At 35.4% G+C, this 26771-nt stretch overlaps 1 protein-coding gene and 1 pseudogene across 2 annotated transcripts; both read right to left on the reverse strand.

Moving 5' to 3' along the window:
* Window positions 1–2401: 2401 nt before the first annotated feature.
* Window positions 2402–9027, reverse strand: LOC143569038 (kinesin-like protein KIN-12C). The gene is made up of 15 exons (XM_077055043.1): window positions 8748–9027; window positions 8541–8675; window positions 8375–8458; window positions 8176–8301; window positions 7922–7981; window positions 7778–7831; window positions 7576–7668; window positions 7366–7472; window positions 6682–6813; window positions 6421–6567; window positions 5713–5842; window positions 4898–5626; window positions 4720–4806; window positions 3073–3720; window positions 2402–2692 (listed from the first exon to the last, which is right to left on the reverse strand). Exons 1-15 carry the CDS (start codon window positions 9003–9005, stop codon window positions 2402–2404), a joined length of 3081 nt encoding a protein of 1026 aa, XP_076911158.1. The 5' UTR covers window positions 9006–9027.
* A 2194-nt stretch (window positions 9028–11221) lies between these two features.
* Window positions 11222–16936, reverse strand: LOC143569028 (heterogeneous nuclear ribonucleoprotein 1-like; annotated as a pseudogene). The gene is made up of 5 exons (XR_013141663.1): window positions 16861–16936; window positions 16694–16782; window positions 16280–16572; window positions 13910–15076; window positions 11222–11556 (listed from the first exon to the last, which is right to left on the reverse strand). The product of XR_013141663.1 is annotated as a heterogeneous nuclear ribonucleoprotein 1-like (transcript).
* Between the last annotated feature and the right edge of the window lie 9835 nt (window positions 16937–26771).

Genomic DNA, 26771 nt, shown 5'->3' on the forward strand with positions numbered 1-26771 from the left:
TAAAAACATTGTTTTGTAAAGGTAAATGATAAAAATATAGCATTGACTTCAAAAGCTGTGGATGAGGATGTCCCAGTCTGGATGCCAAGCTGACGAGGAGGCACGAATAGCAGAGAATGAAACTTTAGACACGGGTTGTAACCGCAGAGCTTCAGGGAGTACAGACCGCCATTACTTGGACCCGTGAAAAGGGTAGTGTATGTAAACTTGTCCTTCACAGCAAAAAAAAAGTAGCATGAAATTCAAAATAAACGTTATTATCAAGGCAAAAACGTTGGACCGAAAGGAGATTTTGTTTTATTTCGGGGACATGGAGTATGTTATTAAGGCCAAAGGTTTTAGCGGGTGAGGAAAAACGAGTGGAACTATGCAAAATGGGGAGGCCCTTATCGTTGCTAACATGAAGACTATCATCACCATGGTAGGCTTCAGAGTTATCGAGGTTGGAGAGATCAACAACAACATGGTTATTTGAGCCGGTGTCCGGGAGCCAATTGTTGAAAGCTCGTGAGCGATGATCTGCATAGTTAGCAGACGGTTGTTGTTTGAGCCGAAAGTGGCAGGATCACGATTGGGGCATTTAGACGATATATGACCTATCTATGCCACACCTGTTGCATGTGCTATAAACAATATTTTGATTAGACGCCCAACTAAACTGATTTCGATTACCTCCCGTGTTGTTGAGGTTGTTAGAGTTGTCACGTCCGCGACCGTTGCCTTGTCGGGTGTTTTGGTTACAGTTTATGTTCCGACTTGTGTAGTATGCTTGTGACGACTGAGATTAAGGCGGTTGTAGCTTTAACCCTAGCTGGGCAGCTAATTGTTGGACTGTGTGAATTGCATCAGCTTGAGAAGACCCTTAGCCGAATGAACCTGTGGTAGCCGGAACTGAAGGTTTGCGGGCTGCTGTAAATGCTTGTGTTGATGAGATATGAACCGCTGTTTTGTTGATCATGTAATCGTGGTCTGCTAGTAGTCCATATAGTTCTATAAAGGCAGTTGAAAATTGGCGACCGAGAATGGTTGACTTAAACCCGTTGCACTTTTCTCTAAGACCCAAGAGAACAGATCTTTCTCCTTTATTGGTTTGCCAATATTTGCAAGTGCATCAGAATATTCTTGAGCCCTGGTCAGGTACGCAGAGGAGGTTTCATCAGCTTTCATCTCTAGTTTAAGAAGCTAAGTTCGTAGGGTACATTCCTTAGAGGCCGTGTGAGGAGCATAAGCACGCTCAAGAGATAACCGAAGATCACGTGAATTATGTCCTTGAACGTGCTGGAACGACGCCTTAGAGATGGTAGAGGTAATTAACATTCGTATATGGGCATCATTCGAAACCCATGCTAAGAAATTAGGGTTGGGTTGAGACGTCGGTGGGGTTGTTTCTTTACGAATGTCGCAGCAGCTTCAATAGTTTCTGGTGGACATGGTCTTGTGCCATCCACATAACCGAGCAGGTTATTAGTGACCAAAAAAGGTTGTATCATCGCCTTCCAGTAACCATAATTGGTTGGTGATAGAGTGAACCCAAACTTGTGAGAATTATGGGAAGTTTTTCAGCTATAGTAATTGCAGCAAGAAGAGCCATTGTTTGGCTGGAAGAAACTGTTGTAACAAAGCTGCCGGTGAAGAAAAAAATCCGTCGAAAGCTTTCTTTTTTTTTTGTTTTTAGGGTTAGGAGAGGATGGCGGCTGAGAGGCTCTGATACCAAGATAAACTTGGTAATCAAAATGTTTTTTATTATTATAATTGTAATCGTTACATTAACAGAGTATATATAAAATACAATAATATTATAAGCAATGTCTAACGTGTACCTATTTTATGCTCCGAAATTCGTATGCAACATTTCAAAATATTAAAATAATGGTGAGTACACTTCCATAAATGGAATCTGCCTCTTGGACCTTGCTAATCGGGAGGTGATGACCCAGACCTTTGTGAAGGAGGCGCCCCCCTTGGAACTCCTATTGCTTGGGGACTTCGCTTCGAATACCATAATAAATTCAAACAAATTGTAACAAGTAAATATGATCCACATTAGTTAACAAGTAAATCCAACTACGCTAAATAATTTGGATTAATCTTTAAGCAGGACAAATTGTAAATGCATCTTTCGGTATGTTTGGTTGTTAGAACAAAACTATGTTACTTGAGGCTCTTGGATAGATGATCCACATGCATCAGGTGAAGAAGACACTCTTTTAATTTGGGTTTATTTAAGCTGTGATATAGTGGCAAATCGATCTCATCTTCTTGAGCCATGAGCATAACTCTAAAACAAAAAATTAATAATTACCATCAATAACCACAAATATATTTCCACCATATCATTATGGTTTTTCTTATGTTTCAAAAAATCAAAACAGACAAACTCTTCTCATCAACAAACAAACCACTATTGGTGGTTGGCGAACAAACACAACCTTAAAAAACCCAACAAATAGAAAACTATAACAAAATGGTCTTGATATATTGGTCCAAATTCAGCCCTCCACGCTTGATCATCATAATCATCACCATCATTTTCTGAGTCTTCCTTGTAGAAAGGTCTTAATGCAGATTCAGGCAATCGGTCCTCAGCAAGATACTGTTTCATTGTCATAATCTCCAATTGGTGTTTTCTTTTTTGTTTTTCTATTTTCTTCTTTAGTTCATCACTCTCTTCGTGAATGTTTGCATAGTTTTCCTGCACATAATCACGATAAAAATACCGTTAAAGGTTTTCAAAGCGACTAGTGGATTTTGACAATGTAGAGGTGGCAAATTGAGCGAGTGGGATGGGTTATTGCATAATGAGTTATGAGTTAAAAAGGGGTCACTTTTGTACATATTGTGCTTTCCAAAACATTTTTTAAGCACGGATTAAGAATAAACTATAAATATTTAACTACCAATTTGGGTTCTCTTCTGGTTTTGAACATATTGTGAATATACTTTTTGGGTTCTCTTTCGTTTGTTATGTCGAGTGCACCTAAACCGAAAGAATTCCAGTCTGCTACAACTAGTTATATTTTGATAAAAATATTTTTCATATTTGACCGTTATTGTTTTAAAATGAATCCATACCTGTGCAACCGCTGCAGCTTCCTCAGCTTCTCTCAACCTAACAAGCAGTTCACCAGCGGCATGAACAGCTTGGACAGTATCCCTCAGCTGAATCTTCAAACTCCTATTCTCCTTCTTCAACATCTCCCTCTCCTTCTCTCTCTCCACTCTCATCACCGACAGCTCCGCAGCCAACGACTTCGAAAACCGCTTCCCGTGCCCTTTCTGTCCGGCCTTCGCAGCTGCCCGTTTCACCTCTGCTATCCCTTCCAATATCAACCGGTGTTTCTCCTCCAATTCATTATACTTCTCCTGTAAATCCGCATAATGTTCCATCATCTTACCGTGTCCATCAACGGATCTCATCAGCGCATCGTCTAGTTCTTCAGTACATTTTTTATGCGCCTCCAGTTTGGTTTCTGTTTTTTCTAAACGACGTCGGGTGGCTTCTAGGTCGGATTTTAACTCCTCAGTTAAACAGATCCATTCACTTTCGGTTTCCATCCATCTTTCTCTTTCTTTCTGGAATTCAGATTCAGATTCTGGAACGGTGTCGTTTAATCTGCTTTTTCTTAAATGGAGGGATTGTAATATAAGAGACGTTTTGCCGTTTCTTAGCTCATCAAGGAGTGATGTTTCACCTTCTCTTTCTTGTTTGTATTGCAATACCTGGAACAAGAAAATGTTATCTTTTTGCCTACTTTTTAACAAGGTTGTAAAAGTCGCTAGGCGGCCCCTAGGCGGCCTTTAGGGGAGTTGGGTGTACTCGGAGTACATGGGGAGTACTCCGTACTCGGAAACGGTGAATATAAAGAAAATTAATTTGTGGATATTAAATATATGTCAAATATCATAAGTATGCTAATATTTATAACAAAACAAGTGAATATATATTTTTAAATACTAAATTATTCTAAATTTGCTAATCATTAACTAAAAAAAGTGATATTTTTTATAATATTATAGAACTATGAATTATGTTTTCTTTTTTTAGTCAAAATCGGCCCAAGTTAACCGACTAGATGTGATTCTGACCGGGGTTGACCATATTCGATCGATTCTCAGTAACTAGGCGCAGTTGAAGAAACTCTCCTCGGCGCCATACCTTGTAGCGAGTACTAGGGGAGTACTTAGCCCCGCTTGCGGTGCGCACATATGATGTATATATGTGTGAACCCTCGGGTGGGCAAAAGTGAAATTGCACTAATTTTGACGTTATTTTACTAATCTCGTGAGGTTAATCAGGCATCATGTAGTGGCGTTGATAGCCGAAAGACAAGGGTACATGCACCGATCAGCCGGTGTCCCGATGATTGAGTGCTATGTGCCTTATGTCCAAGGCTTGATGCAAAACTACTATCGAGCCGGGGGTCTCACCGAAGCAGCCTCTCTATCCTTGTGGGGTAGAGGTAAGGCTGTCTACATCTTACCCTCCTCAGACCCTACTATAGCTTTGCTATTGGTGGGATATACTGAGTACGATGATGATGATGATGAACCAGAACACTTAGTTCAGTTTTTGGTACTTGTTTTGTTCACTTTGCCTGTGTGACCCTCGTTTAGATAAAACATAGCTATATTTGATAACATTAATAACCAAATCATTTGATAACATAGCTATATACATCCACCTATATTTGATAACATTAATGCGAAGAAAAAACTAACCAAATCATTCAAATTCTGGATCTCTGCTGCTTGTTCCCTGCAAAGCTTTTCAAGGTCTTTCACTTTCTTGGCATTTTCTGCAGCTACCTGACACAGATAAACAATTTGAGTTCAGTTAAATAAACTGCTTTTGAATAAATTTATAAAACACAAACCAAATTCGTTCTTAGTTTCTTACTTCTTTTGAGTTTCCTGGATTGTTCTTTCCAACAACCCATGTCTTGAAGCTTTCATCAACATCATTAGATACTCTTTGCTGGCAATTTAAACAGATATATTTGCTCCTTGTTTCAACAGATGCATCGTTTGTGTTTTTAGCCAAATGATCAAATGACAAAGCGACCAGTGACTTATTTAAAACCGAGCTCCTTTGGTGGTTGTCAATAATCTCTCTACCTCTTTGAAGACTAGCTGCAAGCGATCCAGTGGGACCGACAAACATTTTACTTGATCTCAAAGAAGACATGATTTGATCGCTTATCTTTACTGATTCCCGGGCTGCATTATCTTGACAAAAAACTGCACTTTTTTGCATGACATTTCCGAGTTTTGGAGATTCTGATAATGTAGGATCATTGAATGCATCAGTTTCAGGCTCACTGTCTTCTTGACAGCTGGCATACTGTTCACCTGCCATGTCACCCTCACAAGCACCCATAGAGAAAAACCTTGTGTCTTTACTTTCAGAGTTTTCTTGAAATTCATCAGAAGAAGAACTATGTAACGTATCAAACTTATGTTGTAAATCTTTAACATCATGTTCATCAATATCCATTTCTTCTTTCACATCAGTGTCAAGTTGTGGGAAGATTAGTGAGCGGTTAAGGTTGATTCGTAACTGATTTAAGCTTTGTCGCACATTTCCAGTTTTATAACTAGAATCTGTTTTTGTTCTTATTAGCTCTTCCTAGAATTAAAGTCAAACATATTTAATTAATTATTATTTATTAGCAAATGAACAGAAAAGTAATTATCTTTTCAAGTAGAAAAAACCTTCAGTTCACGAATTTGATCGCCAAGCTCATTAACATCATCTTCTATTAATCTGTTTACTATTGGATTATTGTGTATAAGTTTTGCCCGATGTCCGAATCTGAGTGTGCTAATAGTTTCAGCAGAACACCTATAAATTTCCAGAAAAGAGATTCAAGTCACTTTGAAGATCGGTGGTGAATAGACTCTTGGTCACGTATTTAAAAAATCTATTGGCTTGTTAAATAACTTATTGTGCATCAAAATGGAAGTACAGATTAGGCTACTTTTGACTATTTTGGATTTTGGTATGGGTTTGATTTTGGGTGATAACGGTCCATAAAAGAGTTCAAGTTGCATATCAAGCTATCAACTAATAGGTGGGACCAAAACAGATAATATTGGTGTGGATCGATAACCGGTGGGATTGATCCAAAAGATTTTTGTCCGGCAGTTTAAGATATGTATCAGATGTCATTAAAAATTATATTATCTGAAAAATGACTTAGGAAATTTCGCACATTTAAACATATGGGCTACTCCTGGTTGACATAAAACATTTAAACACATGCAAAGTTATAGTAGGTGTTTTTGATACGTTTAAAAAATATAGTTTTTAATAAAAATGGCTTAGGAAATTTTGTGCATTTAAGTGTTCCGACCCATTTGAGAGAACATAATCTTAGTAAATTAGTTTGAACTTAAAACTCTTAAAATTAGTGAACTTACATGTCATCTGGGGATATGGCACATATAAGAGTAAGCTTTGAGTTGCCACCAAGTGATTCTCTCAGCAGATGTGTCAAACAGAAATTGTTGTATGGGATGTCTTTAGATTCTCCAGAATGATTTGTACCAAGGATGTTAACCAAGTTTCTGAACATGAGTCAACGTGAGATATAAAGCAAACACGCTTATATAGAATATAACCATCATTTGTTATCAAACAAACAGCCTAAAGGGTTGTATTTTAGTGACAAACTGACATACCCAAGTTGTGATATGGATTTTTTCACAAATTCTCCTTCTTTGTCACACTCTCTACCAGCATCATTGATTCTGTTCTTCTTGAGCCCAGCAAGATCCATGAGTGTAATCTTGCTTGTTTTTGAACTACCACAAAATTCTTTAAAGCCGTACCCTGATGAATCACAATATGATTACAAAGATTAAGAAGACGAACACAAGTAGGCATCTGATAGCAAATTTATGACAACGCTTCAGTAATTGAACTCAAATAGGTATCAAATAGCAAGATCACAAGGCACACCATGTTTCAGAAGTGTAATGGATGTCCCTTCTGACACGAATAACAGTTGTACCACAAGATTTAAAATTTAAAAAGAAACTGGTATCAAATAGCAAGATCATAAGACAAAGGTTGTTCCAGAAGTGATAAGACGGTCCCTTAAAACAATTTAAAAATCAGTTAATTATCATCTACATGATATGAATGACAATTATACTACGAAGATTCAGAAATTGAACACAATTAGGCATCAAAAATAGAAAGATCATAAGACAATTCAGGTGTTTCAGAAGCGATAGCATGAACCACTCTTAAACATTTAAAATTCAATTAATTTATCGTCTACAAATAAGAAGTATGTTTTCATTTTTCTGAAAAGATGAAAACATAAAAAAGTCTTTCAGCTAGTGATATTCAGGTATAACTTCGTTTTTACCTTGCACCAGGACTCAATGACACATGTAAACACGACATGCGATCTTGAACTTGTGGAGTTTATGCTTGTTGCTCCAACTTTTCTATTGGAAAGGCCCTGCAGCGTTAACAAGCAACTTTAATGATGTAGTATTGTCCTTCTGGTAGATTTAAGGAAAAATACACTTATATGATATCAAGGATATCCTTATATCGCTTACCTTGATCAGAATTTGAGTAACATCTTCATTGTCCGTCACATATTCCTCGGTCAGATTCTCAACATAAAACCCATGTTTTGAATCATCTTTAATCTGAAATTTAGATTGCATTGTCTCATTACAAGTTTACAACCATCAACAAGAGAAATAAAGAAATTGATTAACATCACTTAAACCAACAAAAGTTAGAGGTAGTATCCACCTCTAAGTTTCTCTGGGTTGGATTAAGCAAATCCCCAATTTGATCATTGTACATCTGTAAAATAGTATTCAATGGCATAAAAAATTCATCATCAAATTTCAAAATTAAGAACAGGACAGATGAAAGCGGCTGCAAAGCACATACCTCAAGGAAAGAACAGCGGCACTGGTAATTTATCTGTTTACCTTCCGTTTGACTTTGTTCCTGAATTGTAACTCAAATTATCAATACAGAACCACCAGAAACCACGGAAATCGCATAATACACTTATCGCCTTATATATCACAGTTAAAGCAAAAGATACAACTGTTTACATGATTCTAGTAGTTCTATATTTTAAAAAGTCGGTGTTGTATTCTCTATATGTGTAAATCAAGAACGAGAACACAGTTGCTTACTCGTTGGATTTCAGCAAACAGCATCTGAAAGATGCGTGGAACAATTCCTAGATCACCACTGGCCGACTGATCTTCAAGCATTGCGCTTGGCGGACCCCACAACGTGTAAGTTTTTCCACTTCCAGACTGCAAGACATTATCAACCATTGGAGATATTGCCACTATATAGTTCATTAGTTATCATACAAACAATTATTACCTGTCCGTAAGCTAGCATCGATGTGTTGTAACCTGCCATTGCACTCTTAACCATGGACACACCAGCCAATTGAAACACATCCTCCTATCATAATAGCAAATCTTATCAATTTTCTAATACCTAATTAGCAATAACTTATAACAGAATTAATAACAACTCTACAGACCTGGCTAGATTTAGAATCGAGCACCGTGTCCACAGTAAACTTCCGATCCCCTACCGCCACCGAATTATCCGAAACTTTCCGAACCGTATAATCCTCTCTTTCGTGAGAATTAGGAGGTCTAATCCTCGCGATAACCTAACAATATTCCCCAAGCTCAAATCCTATTCCAAACATAACAAAATCAATGACTTAAAAGCTAAATCATACCTTTACATGTGGATCTGAAGGAAACAGTACTTCCTCATGTTGCTGAGCCGACTCCTTCACAGCCGAAGGCGGTTTGTTAGCCTTAACGTTGGCATCCTCCGGCGGCACGTTCTCCACGTTGAAACGCAATATCTTAGGGTTAGGGTTTGAACTGACTTTGCTCTTTACAGCTCCGGATCTCGGAAGTAGGTTTCGAATGGAGGAAATCGAAATGCTTCCGGGTGATCGGTTGCGCGATATCTCAGAGTAGGACTTCATAATTGGAGATCGAATTGATGAGATTGATTGAAGCAGGTTTGGAGCGTGAGAGCTGGAATTTGAAAATGGTGAAAATTGGTGGTTTGATTGGGAGATGACCGTTATATCATACAACCACTTGGTGCGGTCCACATGGCGGTCATGTGAAGTTACGATTGTGCCCTTAATTCTAGCCGTTACGTTTTGGCCCAGCTAATTAAAGCCCATCAGAGCGAGCTTAACCCACGGAATCACTTCTTGTGTCTTTATTATTAGTACTTTTAGCATTGAATGAATGAAAAAAGAGTTGATTTGGATTCAATTTTGCATTTAAGTTAACTATGTAAACCCCATTTTTTTTAACAACAAAAAGTAAACACCAATGAAAATTGGTTGTGTTGTTGGTAGTGATATGTTTATATTAATACTTGCTTACAACCCGCGTATTACACAGTTAATTGATGAAATATTAATATTTAGTTACAATTTAAGTATTTATTTAGTTACTTTCATCCTTGAAATTAGTTTTTAGCAGTTATCAGTTAACAAATAAATGATAATGAGTATTTTAGGGATTTAATTTTTTTAACCTGTGAGGATTAATGTGGGAGTGACAGGTGACAAAACATTTTAGGTTTTTGTTGAAGAGTATAGATATAGATAGATATTAGGTTGGAGACTCATGTATTATACGAGCTGAATGAAAAAATATTAAAGTCAAATACAAAAAAAAAAAAAAAAACAATGATGGAGTCGAGCATCACTTGGCTCGAACTAAGATAGCTTATGCGGCCAGTAAGGTTTCTCCATTTCTAGAAAGACCTATTGATCGCTCAGGTCGTAGCTAAGCGTATCTTGTGGTATCATAAGGATGCGATCACTTATGATTTGGCTATCCAACTATCTATTCGAATGAGATTGAGCAAGATGCTCTGATGATCGACGATCTGCTACAAGCTATTGTGTTTCTCTTGGACCCAACCTTATCAGTTGAACCTACAAGAAATTAATGTTGCATGTTCTAGTAAAGAGGTTGAGTATCATGTTCTATCTCATACTGCTGTCGGGACTCATTGGATTACATACGTGTTACATGAGCCCCCGTATTCCTCTAGCATGTCCACCTACACTTTAGTGCAGCAATATTGGTGCCGATTATTTAACAGTTAATCTAGTATTTCATCAACGTAAGAAACATCTTAAAATTGATCTGCATTTTATGCATGGTATGGCATTGGCTAATTTTCTTAGTGTTTGTTATTTGCTACTACAACTTAACTAGCTGGTATTTTGACCAAATGATTGTTGTCAATTCGGTTTGCCACACTTAAACCCAAGCTTCACATTAGGGTATGCATTACAGGAAGCATTTAATTTCTTCTCATTCTTGTGTCTAGTTATAGATCCTTTACAAAGAGGATTCCATTGTATTATTATTATTCATTAACACCATACGTAACAAGAAAAGTTAAGTCCCATTTAGCATGAGTGCTGAGTGTATATACTCATATCAAGTTGGCGGGTTGACAAGTCGAGTAGGTGAACCGAAACATGACCGCATATTAACTCATATCAACTACATCAACCTCGATCGTGACACATTTTGGGTCAACCTATTTAATATTTAATGTTCATTTTTGAATGTATGTAATACATGATGACTTATGACTAAGGATGAGCATTTAATACCGAGCACTGGTACCCATACCAAACCAGTAGATTCGGCACAGTATTCGAAACCTTTTTTTCTTAAAATTCAATTTGTACTTTTGGTGACCTTTTGGCACCTATTTGGTACCGATCTCATCTCTGGTTGTGATAATTCAAACAACCAACGACTCCGGTTCAAATGGAAGTTTTTTTATAATAGTTTTATTCTTAATTGTTTTTGTTCCTCATGTCTCACTCACATTTAACAAACTTGGATCATATAGATTCAAATAAAAGTGACCTAAAAAATATATAGCTACTATAAATGAAACTAAAAGTCACTCAATTGTTCAAGAGGATAATTTATTTATGATTGTGAAGCCAATTAAGTTATAAGAGACATATCACATATAAACACTAACAAATATATAAATCACAATTATGGAAATACATGAGTTGTTAATTGCAATTTTAGTTTATACCAAAGGTCGCAAAATGAACGATCCCAAACATCAAAATAGCTAAAGAGATCAAGGAATCAAACACCCTCGAAATAAACACGATGAAAGAACACAACAATTAACAGATAAAGATAAAGATATTATTCCTCTATTCCACTATCCTTATTTAAGGGATGCACAATATATCACTCATTCTTGATCTTACAACTTCAATGAAACCTAAATGTCAATTAGAAATCAAAATTCTTAAACTTGAACAAAATCCCATTATAAACTGCCATTCTTGATGTGTATAAATGTATCTTATCAAGAATCAAATTTTGCATTAAAGATGCTGACGTGGCGTATGCTAACGAGGGATATGTACGAAACTCACAGTTCAGTTCAACTGAGAATCGGTCCTCCTCCTAATGTTGGTTTATCGTATGCAGAACATGAAAACTTCTTCTATGCAGCAATTTCTGTAGAAAAGGTAAAAAAAATATGTTAATAACAAAGATACTATATTTATCAATCAAATAGCAAAATAAAATAAAACAGTTACATCATGAGATGAAATGATCCTAGAAAACTGCGGTCTTTTCCTATTATTCAATGTAAAACACTGTTACAATAAACTAATTTTGTTTTATTAACAAGGTGTAAATAGAATTATTTTAGTGTTTTGAAAGGTAAATATATGCTATAATGAAATTCAGATAAATATAAATATATATGAAATTAGTTCTATACTCAACAGAACACTGCAAAATATAATAAAACATCATGATATGCCATCATGTAAGATTAAGATTACTATTATACCGTTTTATTTTATGGGAGTATCTAATCATAGTTATAATGACTTAAAGAAAACACTTAAAAGTTTGCATGAAACGAGCATTTGTGGACAGAATATGGGAATTTAAAATACAAAAACAACTATAATGCTTGGCAATTTCTGCCCAAAACTGTAGTGCATGCTTGTATTTTCACAACAATGGTTTCAAGTAGCAATCATCACTCTCATTATATAGCAATGTTTAAAATGGAAGTACAGGTCAAAATGGATCACTTGACACCATGATATTAGATTGATCTTCTTAACACTATATTGTCCAAGTTTTACACTTAATATAAGTAATGCATGTGTCAACTATGATTGCAAATACAATACATTATGATAGTAAAATTCATCATCATCATCATCATCATCATCATCATCGTACTCAGTATATCCCACCAATAGCAAAGCTATGGTAGGGTCTGAGGAGGGTAAGATGTAGGCAGCCTTACCTCTACCCCATAGGGATAGAGAGGCTGCTTCCGGTGAGACCCCCGGCTCGATAGTAGTTTTGCATCAAGCCTTGGACATAAGGCACATAGCACTCAATCATCGGGACACCGGCTGATCGGTGCATGTACCCTTATCTTTCAGCTATCAACGCCACTACATGATGCCTGATTAACCGTCCGTCACTTTTAACGTTATTTTCACGAGATTAGTAAAATAACGTCAAAATTAGTGCAATTTCACTTTTGCCCACCCGAGGGTTCACACATATATACATCATATGTGCGCACCGCAAGCAGGGCTATATGTATAAAATGATCTAAATCTTTGTAGGAGAGGTTGAATGTATAAAAGGATCACGGCTAACAATCAGCCTGTTTGACCCGTTCCACTTATAGCTAAATCTTTTTATTTGACACAACCAATATCGGTACCTTTATTAGTAACTACGTCAAAGTGCCACCTTTAAATTCTACAAATAGGATTTCATTCTACTCTTTCATGGATCTTCAATGTTATGACATCTCAAGCCTTTGTAATTCATGTTTTTAGACACAAGCAAAAACAAAAGAACCTACTGTTAGCATCTTAGATAATTTGTTATACATTTGAACAATATAGGAGAATTCTAATAAGAAGATGAGTGGCATTGTACTTTAAGTTAACAAGCAGAATTAATTTTAAGATTGAGTAATTAACTGTTTAAACTATCACACTTGATATTTATTGCATGCAATACCATTAAATTCTGCAAAAATACAAAGCCGAACACTATTTTGCAAGAACGGGTGATTTTGGACAAAACTTCTTTTCTGCAACTTATCCACATTGATTCATCCTTGCAAACAATAGCGTATTTAATTATTAGATTAACAAGCAAATCACTCTTTGATTATTATTAAATTAATTTCATATATATATATATATATATATATATATATATATATATATATAGTGGTGGGATCTGATACAAATGAAATTAGCCTACTACATGTACTAATAACTAGAATAATTATCATTACCTTACAGTTTTGAACTAGAGTAATTACACTATGAAAAATGAAGTTAACTATTCTAGTTATTTGTATGCTTAAAACGTTAAATCTAATCGTATTTGATCCTAACATGCTATGTATATATTCTTGTGAAAGTTCAAAATTTCATGTATATGTGTGTCTGTGCACGTCCTTCTAAATTCATAAACCATATTTCTCCTTTCAAAGACCAAAAATATCATATTTATCGGCAATTCTAATCGTGTGTTTCACAAAATAAACATATAACAAAAGGAAACCATAAAACATGTTCGTGCATAATGTGATAGTGTACTCTTTGTTTATTCATTAAAACAAATTGCTATTAGTAACATGATTTAATTTAATTTACTATTCAATGGATAAATATGATACTTTTATTGTTTCAAAGTAATGAAAAATAAATATGATATCATGAAATTTTGAGCTTTTAGAAGGATATTTACTGAAATGCCCTTAAATACTTTATATCAACTGTTAAAAATTAAAAGGTTATGATAAACTTACCTCTACTCGTTTGTCTATTTGCAATACTATAATTCCCAACATACTCATCACCCACCACATCTTCAGCATTACTGAGCCCGTGCCCAAATGAACCTGACCCATCAACCTCATCAGACGAAGATTGCCAAGTTTGCATCTCCATAAATTGACCCCCCACGGTACAAATTACCATAAAACCCCTGGTGACCACTGGTTGGCCCATTTATAGGCCCATTAATTGGCCCATTAAAGGATGATGTTGTGGCCACTCCAGTAACACTGTTTCTACCAACCAGCCATAATTATTCTCCTCGGCCCGAAACCCGCCTAAATTCCCACCACTATAAGCCGAAGAACTCCCTCCATTTAAGGGCAAAGAGCCCCAATTTGCTCCATTGTTACCAAACACTCCAAATCCACCACTTCCCGAACCCAGATATGAACCCGACCCCACTGGGCTAATGGGCCCACCATTTCCCCACACATTTCGGGCTGATGAATTGGCAGGCGGCTCGATTCTCCCACTACCTTGATTAAACCCAATAGGAATATTATATCTGTTTGGATTTCCACCAAAATTCGGGCTCAAAACCCGCCCATACCCCGAGGACCCGCTGAATGCAGTCGGGCTCAAAGTGGGCTCCACATTCAAGCCCATACCATAACCAGGTGAGTTAAACTGAGGAAACCCAGTTCGACCACCAACAATCGGGCTGACCGAGTATCCATTCTAACTCCATAACTGCCAATTGGGCTCATATTATAACCTTGTTGGGAGCTAAACGTGTTTGGTCTGTTTAACCCATAATTATATCCGATTAACGGGCTGCGGTTTGGGCTTGGAGATAACTCTTTAGGGACAGCCCGTTTGACTTCAACCATTTTACCATTAAGTTCATGGAACGCTTTGTATAGCACTCTATCCACAGATTCCTCTGAATCATATGTAATAAAACCAAAACCTCTTGGCCTTTGAGTGTTGTGGTCATACATTACCACTACATCCGCGATTGTACCGAATTGATCAAAATAGGTTTTTGAAATCACTTTCGGTTATGTTTGATGGTAAACCACCTACAAATATCTTTTTGTGCGCCCCATGGGACCCACCGGTGATCCTTGAATGCTGTTAATAGTTCGGTTTAGTCCATGATGGTCTTCTCTTGGAACCGCCTTCTTTGCTTCAACCTTGAAATTTGAAGAGTAAAATAATAATTTAACATGAAGTATGAAACGATGAATAAAGAATCTAAACCCTAGAAACTTCTCTTTTATCTTTAAAATACTTTCATGAATCAATTTCAAGATTTAAGGGGGTAGCGTTGTAAACGAACCAGATGTTCATTGACAAGAAGTTCGTTAATGTTCGTCCTTTTAATAAACGAACCGTACATGAACAAAAACCTTCGTTCAGTAAGCTTAACGGTATGAACATGGACAGAGACCGCATTCGTTCAATAGTGTTCGTGAACGTCCAACAATGATTATACTTTTTGAAAGTAATATGTAATCGTTTATGTTCGTTTGTTCACTAGAGTCATTTATGCATGCTTGTCCATTAATGTTCATAAATGTCTGTTAGCGTTCGTTTGTCCATTAGGTTCCATTAGTGTTCATTTGTCCGTTAGCATCCATTAACAATATTAACGAACGGACACAAAAGGACAAACTCAATTTCTTAATGGACGGACACAGACATGAATTTTCGTTCAGTAGAGTGTTCATGAACCGTCATTTGTCCAACAAAAGCTTAACAGCCGAACACGGACAAGATCTCGTCGGTTCAGTTCAGTCCGTTTACAGCCCTAAAGGGGGTAGTTGGATGCGCATTTTGTAAGTGATAACATGAGGTTGATTGGAATAAAATCATAATTGTTATAATCACTTTTGATTGTAAATAAACATGGTGCAGAAAATAGTTATCATATGTGCCTATGATGCATGAAGTTGTAAACTTTTAATAATCACATTTGACACTCTTTAAGTGTTATTATTTAAGGAAGCAAAAGATAAATAGGGATAATGTATGTAGACGACACCTAAGTATTCAGCTTTGTTATCATTAAGGCAGTCCACATATTCAAACTACTTGAATAAGTCACTCAATATGCATCTTGTTCATTATTATACTAACTCAAGTAAAAAACATAATGGATGATGAAAATGTCATCTTTTACTTAAAAGACAGCATTTTTCACTCAATATCATGCTGACACCTAATCAAAGATACTTATAAAAGGTATATTAGTAATAAAAAAGAATACTTGAATACTAAGTTACCTCCACATAGATCAATCTCAAAAGACAACATCCAAACACCCCTTAAATCAACTAACAAACAATCACATTGTGTCGTATAACGCATACTAGTATTCGAACACAAAAACATACCGTTCGACCATCAATCATGTGCTTTTCCATGACAACTCTTTCAGCAACAGCAGGATCAACAAACACAACAAACCCAAATCCACGCGCACGGCCCGTCAAGCGATCCCTCATAATAACTGCCTCACTCACCTCCCCATAACTACCAAAATACTCCTTCAACCGATCCTCATCCGTATCCCACGAAATCCCACCAACAAACAGCTTACCGTTCTCCGGTTCCATCTTCTCCACAACCCCTTGTTGAATTGCCATAATAATAACTTACACAACAATAACCTTAACCTCAATTTCAACTACAATTCAAAAAAACCCAATAATCAATACTCTAATCTTGATGCGATTTCAATCATAAACCTTGGTTTAACAGATCTATATGTAAATACAAAAAGAACCCACAAAAGACTAATTAATTACCTTATTATGGTGAAATTAAACAGAACCCAGTGATCGGATTAGTAGCATTCGAACATCAAGCGTCAAGCTTTGGATTTGAATTCAGATTCCTGCAAATCGACAGATCGGATTGAATAAAAGTGGTGGAATTAAAGATAAAGATAAAGATGGTGTAACTGAGGACTCACCATCAGTGGAATCTGGATTAGAGAAAGGATGAAGACGAAGGAAGATCTGGAAATGAATGAGATTGAGAACAGAGGATGTGTGTTGTGTTGTCCACTCTCTTTCTTCACCAAAGGCAAAGGGTGTGTTGTAAGGTTTTTTATCCGTAGAGGATACTTTTGTTGTGGACTGGAACTTCAGAGGTCGGTTTGTACTTGTTGGCATAGTTTGAGGGTCATGTGAAAAAGGACATGTTTTAGTTTTATACCTTTATACATTTTTGGTATAGGATTGGTTTTTTTAGGTTGTCAAGTGCAAATAGTGTAGGGTTGATGGGTTGATAAGTTCTGATTTGGCTGGTTGGCGTATTGAGATTTTTCGGCCTTGATCCAACCCGTATATTTATTTCTGTTGTATCGGTTCATTTAAATTCGTGTCGTGTTCAGGTCGTATTTTAGGACAATCCATTTTACGTTTATTTAGGAATATGAATAAATACGGTTGTTACCTCATTTTAGGTCAATCTATGACAAGGAAACATGTAGGGATGGCAATGGTTAGGTTTGGGTCGGGTTTTGGTTTTCCCAAACCCATACCCGATTATGAAAGCTCGTCTCAACCCGTCAGGTTTTAATCGGGTAACTACCCGTTGGGTTTTAGGGTTCCAATCAGGTTTTGTCAACCTAGCCCAAAACCCGTCGGGCTTCCATCGGGTTTTGACAAAATATAACTAATCGATTACAAATATAATTACCAGAAAAATAAAACGTCTCAAATAATTGGCATAAACAAGTTTCAACAAACACTATATAAAAAAATTATGTCGGGTACATCGGGTATATAATCGGGTAAACGGGTTAATGTTATCGAGTAATCGGCTCGGATAATCGGGTATATTACAAATCCCAAACTCGTCCCAAACCACGAAAAATTCCAAAACTAATCCCAAGCCTAATGGGTCAGGCATTACCCATCCCAGTTATGTCGGGTTTCAGGTTTTCCTATCGGATTCAGGTTTCACTGATATTCCTACATGGCATGAAGAAAAATATTTTAGGATGAGGCTAAATAGGTCAATTGAATGTGTAGACATTATTAGTAACCATATAAGTTTTATGCTGGTTTAAATAAGTTTGCTTGGTTCTATATGCACGTTGTAAGTGTTTGGACGTAAGATCATGATTCCTAATTCATTCAAGCGTCAAGCGTCATGATTTCCTTTATTTTAGGATCAAGAAAAATGACATTCTTTCACAAAAACAAGCATAAAATAGACACAAGGTTTTGATGTCGGGTGCACAACGTTATTTTTTGTATTTTGAATGCAGTAACAAAACAAAGTTATTGCACCATTACTAGCATAATGTTGTCAATCACTCATAATTTCTTTGTCGACGTCTGCAATCCTCATTTTTCTTTTATAGGTGTTTAATAAATTAATGCAGGCTTGCTTTAGTGGGCTAATTTATTAATGTTTAGTTGTTTAGCCGAGGCTTAAAAAGTTGTTTTGTGCCGTAGGTGTTGAACGATCCACTCTACACAGGTGTGGGCTTACAGAGCTCCTAAAGCCTTTCTTTCATTCATCAAGAGGGCTGTTGAAGGTAGTATTCCCATAACTAGGCAAACAGACTCGCATTTCTCATCGAACAAATACAAGACAAGTCGTAGTCCCAGCTTTTTTCTCATTCGATTGAGTTGGATTGGAAGAGTCAGCCTACTTAATAAAAAGAAGTATATTAAGTGTGCACTATGTGTTTATCTATTTGCTATTGTTAGATATATATGAAAATTTTGGGCCTTCGCAAAAATGGACTCCAAGCAGCCATCGTGCCCGCTTGGGCATTTTACCAGTGTGTCTTTAAATTGATTTAAACGAACCGTTATAACTGGTTCAAATGTTTGCTACATAATTTAAACGTGTCGTTGTAATTGAACAACATAAATACGCTGTTATACCTAGTTAGATGTATCATTAGGCCTCTGGTTTCGTGGTCAGTTGATTTTCCATTTCATCATGGGTTCAATTCTCTTGAGCGTCAAAACGAATAATTAATTGTTAAAATTCGTTTCAATGCTTGAACTCTGATGCTGTAGATTAATAGGCCTAATCACTTACGAAGAAGTGAAGTTTTTTTTTTTTTTTTAAACAAAGATTGTATCATTGTAATTGCCTAATTTGGTACAACCTTTATTTGATTTGGCATCTCTATAAATAATTCAGATTCCGTAGTTAAAATTTCGCAAATGTTGGCTAAAAAATTGACATATTTCCCGAAAATAGTGGTGTTTTCCTAAATCAAATATACGGTGCGTCATTTATAACAATAATAGGATAATTGTCAGAAAGAATCCTACATGTTGGATTGCTTTTTATATATTGGGATTTGATTCATATAAGAGCATAATTTTTTTCTTTTTCTTAAGTTTTTAGTTGTTGTAACATGTTAACTTCCGAACACATTTGATCTACAAACTAATGTAACTATTCAAAGTTCAAACATTTGCTCACAATTTATTGAAAGTTATCTTAAAACAAGTAAAAAAATATAGTTAAGAGTCATATTTTAAAAAATTATAATAAAATGTGCAATAAGAAAGAACAATTGAGACCCGTATGGTTCGATCAAGAAAAAGAGCAAAAGAACGGGTTGGTTCCAAAATTATGAAGGGGTGCTAAAAGTTAATCTTGAAATAAGTTAAAAGAGAAAATTGAAGAAACAAAGTGAAAGAGTTTAATTAATCAACATTTAATTAATGGTTTGAATGTTTAGGGTAATTGGTTAGTAAGTTTGTTGTTAATTTGTATAAACAAATGGTTAGGGGTATGCAGTAGTGACAAAAATTATACTAAACAGAATCCGTATGTGTGTTCGTGTACTTGGGTCTCATTTCAACATGTTCACGTATTTGAATCGACCCAAACCAATATAAAACGTCACGTGTTGTTTTTTAGTTAAAATCAAGGACTACAATATTTTTTAGACGTTAAGTTTTAAATATTCTTTTGCGGTTAATGCATATTCGTTACAACCAAAGCAACCATTCTAGAAATATCACTCATTTTCTAAATATGATTTAACTTGGCTAACAACTTTTTTTATTTTATTATTAAACAACGATTTTTCTTGTGTTTTTAAGGCCATCGCACTCTTCAAATTTGAGAGTCCCAAAAAACCATACCGTCAGCTACCACTTGACAGTCATTGTGCCACCACAAAAACATAACTCTCTAACGTAACACTCTATGAGATGAAAACCCGGATGAGTCTGAGAACCTCACAAGACCTAAAGTTTCAAAGGGGTCCTGAATCCTGATATTTCTCACAAGGCTATTTAAATTAATTTAGCATATAATTAATCTTTGGTTATTTGTATTTATCAATTTTAAAAAAACAATAACTAAATACATAGCTTTGTATAAAAATTGTTTTCTGAATATCCCGGTAGAAGCTTTAACGAAAACATATTTGTTTTTGGGAGTAATATAATTTTGGTATCGTAAATGAAATTTGACACGTGTTTGGACCAGTAAAATTGATAAATATATTAACATTTTTCAAACCACCTGACGATGACGAGTACTCGAAATTTTATATATACTTTTTAATTGGAAAATTGGATTTTAATAATCCCTTCTTTTTGCAGTAGAACGATAATAATCTTACCTTAGAAAATAGTTGCCACCAGTCCACCTTTCACACTAATTGTTTTCATTGGATATCGTTAAAAAAATTAACGTCGTTAAGTTTTTTTCCAAATTTCAATCCGATGTTTTAGGGCTTTTGATCGGATGAGGATTCGAGTTGATTGATATAAAATTTGCCTCGAAACGATGCTACAAACAACTTAATTTTTGTTAATTGAAAGTTTAAACACCCGAATGAAGCACATTTTCGTCATTTGGAGCACCGTTTCAATGTAAGTTTTACATCAATTGACTCGTGTCCTCATTCGGATAAAAAACTCTAAAACATTAGTTTGAAATTTGGGGGAAAAAAACGTAAGGACGTTAAGTTTTTTTTTTTTTTTTTAAAACGGAGATCCAATGAAAACATTTAATTGAAAGGTGGCACCAACGACAACTATTTTCTGAGGTGAAATAATTATCGACCAACTGCAAAAAAAATTGGATTATTAAAATCCAATTTGCCTTTTTAATTTTATGTTTATATATGTTCTTGATTAATTAGTTGGTAATATTCAATGTAGTATTAATTTTAGTTATATTAAATTTAAATTTTATTTTAGATATTAATGTTATTATTTTATTTGGAAAAAAAGGGAAGCAAATTAGGAAGTATCTTATCACTATTTCCTTGACAGAGTGTAATTAGTGGGTTTGGAGTGAGATAATAATGTGACGCTGATAACTAAGTGAGAAGTGAAGTAAAATACCCCACATACTAAAGAGGGGAATGGGCACATGCAAGGGTAAGCTTTATGGGTTTCAAGCCATAAGGCAAACCCACCCCTACCTATGTGGGTAGATTGTCAAATTGTAATTCATGGCAAACCTTTGCCATGAAGAATATATGACAATTGGAAAAAATAAATGAGTAATTAATTATTATTATTATAAAAAACAAAAACACAAAAAGTTCTAGGGTACTTGTGGGTAGGTGCCGCCGGTGAATTTGTGATTTACGGGTACATGAGGGTAGAAATGAGATGATAGTACGGGATTGATCGGTGCATGGGTCTTACTCATGAGTGCCCCTTCCCCTCTAAGAACCTCTTACCCTATGTTCTCTACCCTATGTTCTTTTACCTCTCGTATTTACTGCACCACACCATTAAAAGATATACATACTCCTAGTAAGTACTACAAAAGTTATAAAAAGTTTGCACGAATACACATTTGTATAAAGTTTTATTTGTCTTGAAAAAAGAACTTGTTTATAATCAATGCTCCATCATGTTAACTCCTTTTAGGCTTTTACATTTGAATAGCTAATCAAAGGTCAAAACCATCTTTCACATTACCATTTGAATTTGCTTACATTGTTTAAGGTTGTGCTGAACCATAAACAACTAGAATTCCTTAAACGTCGAAGAGAAGATCGGAAATCAAAGATCTGCTTAATAACACATAAGAAAGGGTCTTGTTATCAAAATATGTAGCAGTTAGTACACAGTCAAACTCAAAGTTAAAAGGACTTCCCCTCAAACAACGAGAGCACCAACATATAAGGTTTCATGTTTCCTTTGAGTTTTATATCAATAACTGTCACATTATTAGCGTTGTTAGCATACTAAGTACAAAGAATCATCAGAGGATCTGACACAATTACAATATCATCCTTAATTTTCACAACAATGTACACATTAGACCGCTCACGAGATTTAGTGTAGAATACAGACAATGTGGAACTTCAATTAGGGATAAGAATAAAAAAACAACCTCTAGTATTTAGGCAAGTATAAACAAGGGCATTTTAACATTTTAGCGGGCTATAATGAAATAAGTTAATAAAACTAAAAACTCATAGTAATACTTATTCTCTTATGCACTAAAAAGAAAAGGATTGTAGAAGACAAGTGAATTAACTCTACATTACTATTTACTACCATAAGCATGATACAACGTAATTTGGTACTAACGTCGAGTCCCCAATCTTGTAACATAAACATATGAACCTAAAGAATGAGTTTACTTTTGCGTCAACGTCTTTGGCAATTATCAGTATAAGCTTCGTTATAGGTAGCGGGTGCCAAATTTCAACGTTAATGAACATCTGCAGGAGGCTTATGTCTGCGGGCGCGCAGTCATAATCTTCTGAAGACTGTTTGTTTTTCTTTTAAATAAGATATGCAAACAGCTTTTATGATCTTAAAAAAGAAGCTATTGTTTAACTTCTTCACACATCTTCACACTTCTTAACATTCTACCAACACCCAATGTCCAACACCACCACTACCCATCGTGCGCCGCCACCACCACCACCCACCGTCCGCCACCACCACCACCCACCACCACCGTCCACCACCACCACCCACCGTCTGCCACCATCACCGCCACCAACCCACCGTCCGCCTCCACCACCATCCATCACCGCCACCACCCACCGTCCACTACCACCACCCACCACCACCATCCACCGCCCACCACCACCACCCACCCATCGGCCACAACCATCGTCCACTACCACCACCCACCGTCCGCCACCATCACCACCTACCATCCGCCACCAACACCGTCCACCACCCACCACCATCGCGTCCATCACCACCACCACCCACCGTCCGCCACCACCACCGTCCACCGCCCACCACCAACTATTTTACTAGTATACAAACGTTAAATGACTTCTATCTACTGTGATATGTATGATAGGTAACTAATTTTTAGCTTATGCAGACGATACCCAATTTATAAAACAAACAGTATTATATTTTCAGATTGCAGACCTTCAGACCACATCTTCAGTTGCAGACATGAAATCAGATTGCAGACAGTTTTTGTCTTAAAAAACAAACAGCACCTTAGTTTAAGATGTTGGCTACTTAACGAGTCTTTGTCTTTTTTTGTTGTTGTTTTATTTTGCTTCTTCCACTGGTTTTTATTAATTGCCTAAATTTTAATATATGGTATGTTCACGTATGTAATAGAAAACACAAATATTATGATAAACCTCTAACTAAAACATACCTGTTACAGCAGAGAGAGTAGTCACAACTGATGAGAATGCTCCAGACGACATGATAGTTAGCTTTGTCGAGTTCCACTTTAGGATGTATATTAGTGATGGGGATTAAGGTTCTTGAGGAAACCGAATTATGGAGAGAGAGAGAGAGAGAAATGGGTCATGAATTTTGTCACACCCCAACCTAAGGCGGAAATGCCGCGGCGTGATCCGATTGCTCACAGCTCGAAGATACTATCATGAATATAAGTGACAATATCTAATTAATTATTTTATTCAAAGTATACACATATTATTCATTACAACAAACAATTTAAATACAATGAATATAAACTCAAATAATGATTATCTTGATTATATCCTAAGGTCTTGTCTACATGTCCAAACTTTAATCTTCAATACAAGCAACCTCCATATGCATAGAAAATGAAGTTTTGTCAACATAAAGTTGAGTGAGAATATCACCAGTTTTGACACAACAATATAAATAAGCATAACTTGACAAGTGCGGTAAGTATAATCAAACCATAAACAAGTATGTAGACTGTTGCCAAGCGAATCGGGCGTTGGTCACCAGTAGAAACACCCGCTATATGATTGATTGAATAGTAATCCCAATATACGATTGATTGAATGGTAACACAAGTAAGCAAGTAGCACGTATGTTTGATTAAATCACTCACAATAACAAGTATGCATTTGTTTGAATATATATATATATAGTATGAAATATGGATACGTACGTATATGTCCCCAAAACGATTATAAAATTTGTAAAATAGGGGAATGATAAACTCACCTTAGATTAATGAATAACGAATATAAAAATGAATAAGCGAGCTAGACGAATAAGCGAGTCGTCCACTACATGTCAAACGATATAAAAAATTAAGAATATGAGATTTTTAGGATATGATAATATAAATAAAAATGAACTCGTTACCACTAGAATCAATCCAAATGGACGTTTAGAACTCAAGTTATGTTAAATTTAAGATTTAAGCGAGCTGGTACTGACCAGAATCCGAGCAGTGAGTCGGAAGTCGGGTTTTGGTCAGTTGCCTTAAAATTACATTACAAGAATAAAAGTTTTCTGGACCGAACGTTGAATCTGACCAGAAGTATGAGAAAACGGATAGTCAAACTTGTTGACTATTTTGCCCTTTAACGAGTTTTAAAGGATTTGACCAGTCAACACCCATCAACCACCGAAATTGATTAAAGGTTATGACTAGGGAATGTATATGAATGATTCCTATGTTTACAACTTACCCGGAAAGTGAAAGAATCAATAGATATGACGAGTCAAAGGTCCATACGCATGCAAAGTCAAACGAACAAGCATTGTATCTTCCACGAATAAGCAAAAACCGAAGGTTTTGGTGATGGTCCATACGCATGCAAAGTCAAACGAACAAGCATTGTTTTGATAATATTTAAATTTAAATTCAAAAGATAATTAATACATGTTCGAGTTGAATTTGTTAAAACCGTGAAATTTCTAAACACCTTTTAGAGCAAAGTTACAAATTTTAGAGCTTGGAATGGATTTCGTGAAACAGACATTTGAAGTGAATTATGATGATTGAGAATAAGCTAAGAGTAGAATATGAAGTTAAACGTGTTAGATAAAGGAACTTGTTTCATGAGATGATATGCACAAAAATTTAATTTATAACAATTCTTACGATATTTAATAACATGTGGAATCTTTAAAGATCGTATTCATTAGAATGAAATCCATAAGATCGAGAGTGTAAGTTTAAACGAAGATTTTGGTGAGTCGAGTTTGATTAGTTCGAGAACTTATGAGATTTAAAGAGAAGTTAATATAAAGTTTATAGCTTTTCAAGTTGGTAATTTTGAGATTAGATTAATTCGATTAAGATATTCTAAAATATTATAATAGTTAGTAATTAATAATTTAAATATTAATGATAATGCAAAAATATACATATTGAATTAAATAGTTAATAGATTAAATTGGGAAGCGGATATTCCCGAATCACCGAGATAGTCCTATTCCAATAAATCTTTAAAATTGGATAAAATATAAATTAGGTAATTGAAGATATTAAATTAGATTAAATTATGAATTATGTCTTTTTCACAAAATCTTTATAAATAGTAGGAAATAAGTAAATTGAATTATCGATGATTTATTATGAAAAATTTAAATAAATAATGAATATCAAATTAATAGTGGAGATGAGAATGAGATATGAAATATTATAATAAAATAATCACGATGCTAGAAATGTATGAACCACCATGACTATTCTAACACTACGAATTTATCATTAAAACATTTTAAAATTTTCAAAATGTATCAAAAATCAAAGTAGGGAGTTGAAGTATTTATGAATCATCGCTTAATTTTCGAACTTAATCTATAAATAAAGTGAGTGATGGGTTTTAATGGAGATTTATCAATAAATCAATTTTAATGGTAAAAATTTAATTAATGGAAGATGAAAAATTTAGTTAATATCAATAAAATTTACAATATTTGAATTTTAATAATAAAGACTTATAAAAATGGAAAGTAAGTTGTGAAAACCATCATGAGATTGAGGACAAACAAGAGGTAATGAAATATTTATAGTTTTAAAGCCGAGGGTAATGATTGAAATATACTTGATAATTTATAGTTTGAGAATATGGAAATAAATAAGAAAAGATGATTTAAATAATATTTAACAGATATGAGTTAGTGTAAGATTTCTTGTCGAGGTATTAGTTTTGTCGAGATTGGCGATCGTTTGGTTAACAGAATACAGCAGCAAACTCCTTGTCGATTATAGTAGTCGAATGGAAATCACGAGAAGCAGGCGAACGACGTTGATTATGATGATTAATTACTAGGAAAGATATTCTATGAGGACCAACAACGAAATTGTATAAGATGACGGGTAAGTTGTGGAAATGAGTTTATGCGAGATAATAGGGATGCGTCCGTATATGTATGTACATAAATTAGGGCAAGTGAAGACTCGAGGGACGAGTCGAGATTTAAAAATAATATGTATAAAGTTTGAATCATTTAAGTAAATGAACAATGTTTATAAGATTTTCCAAGAATAAAATAATCAAGCATATCAAACTAGTTGACCCTCACATGAGCTTTTCATGGCAATTTTGAATGGTCCAACTAAATAAAGCAACATAAAGTTTGTGAATTGGGCCTCCCATGAGCGTTCCATGAAATTTGTTGGCCCAATTCAAATAACGAGTAAATAACAATTGAGTTGGTCAGCCCATGAGCGTGTACATGGCGTTTAACTGACCCA

The sequence above is a fragment of the Bidens hawaiensis genome, unplaced genomic scaffold (assembly GCF_021521415.1).
Source record: "Bidens hawaiensis isolate Kalapana, Puna unplaced genomic scaffold, B.hawaiensis_p1.1 tig00024293_1, whole genome shotgun sequence".
In the NCBI taxonomy this organism is placed as follows: domain Eukaryota; kingdom Viridiplantae; phylum Streptophyta; class Magnoliopsida; order Asterales; family Asteraceae; genus Bidens; species Bidens hawaiensis.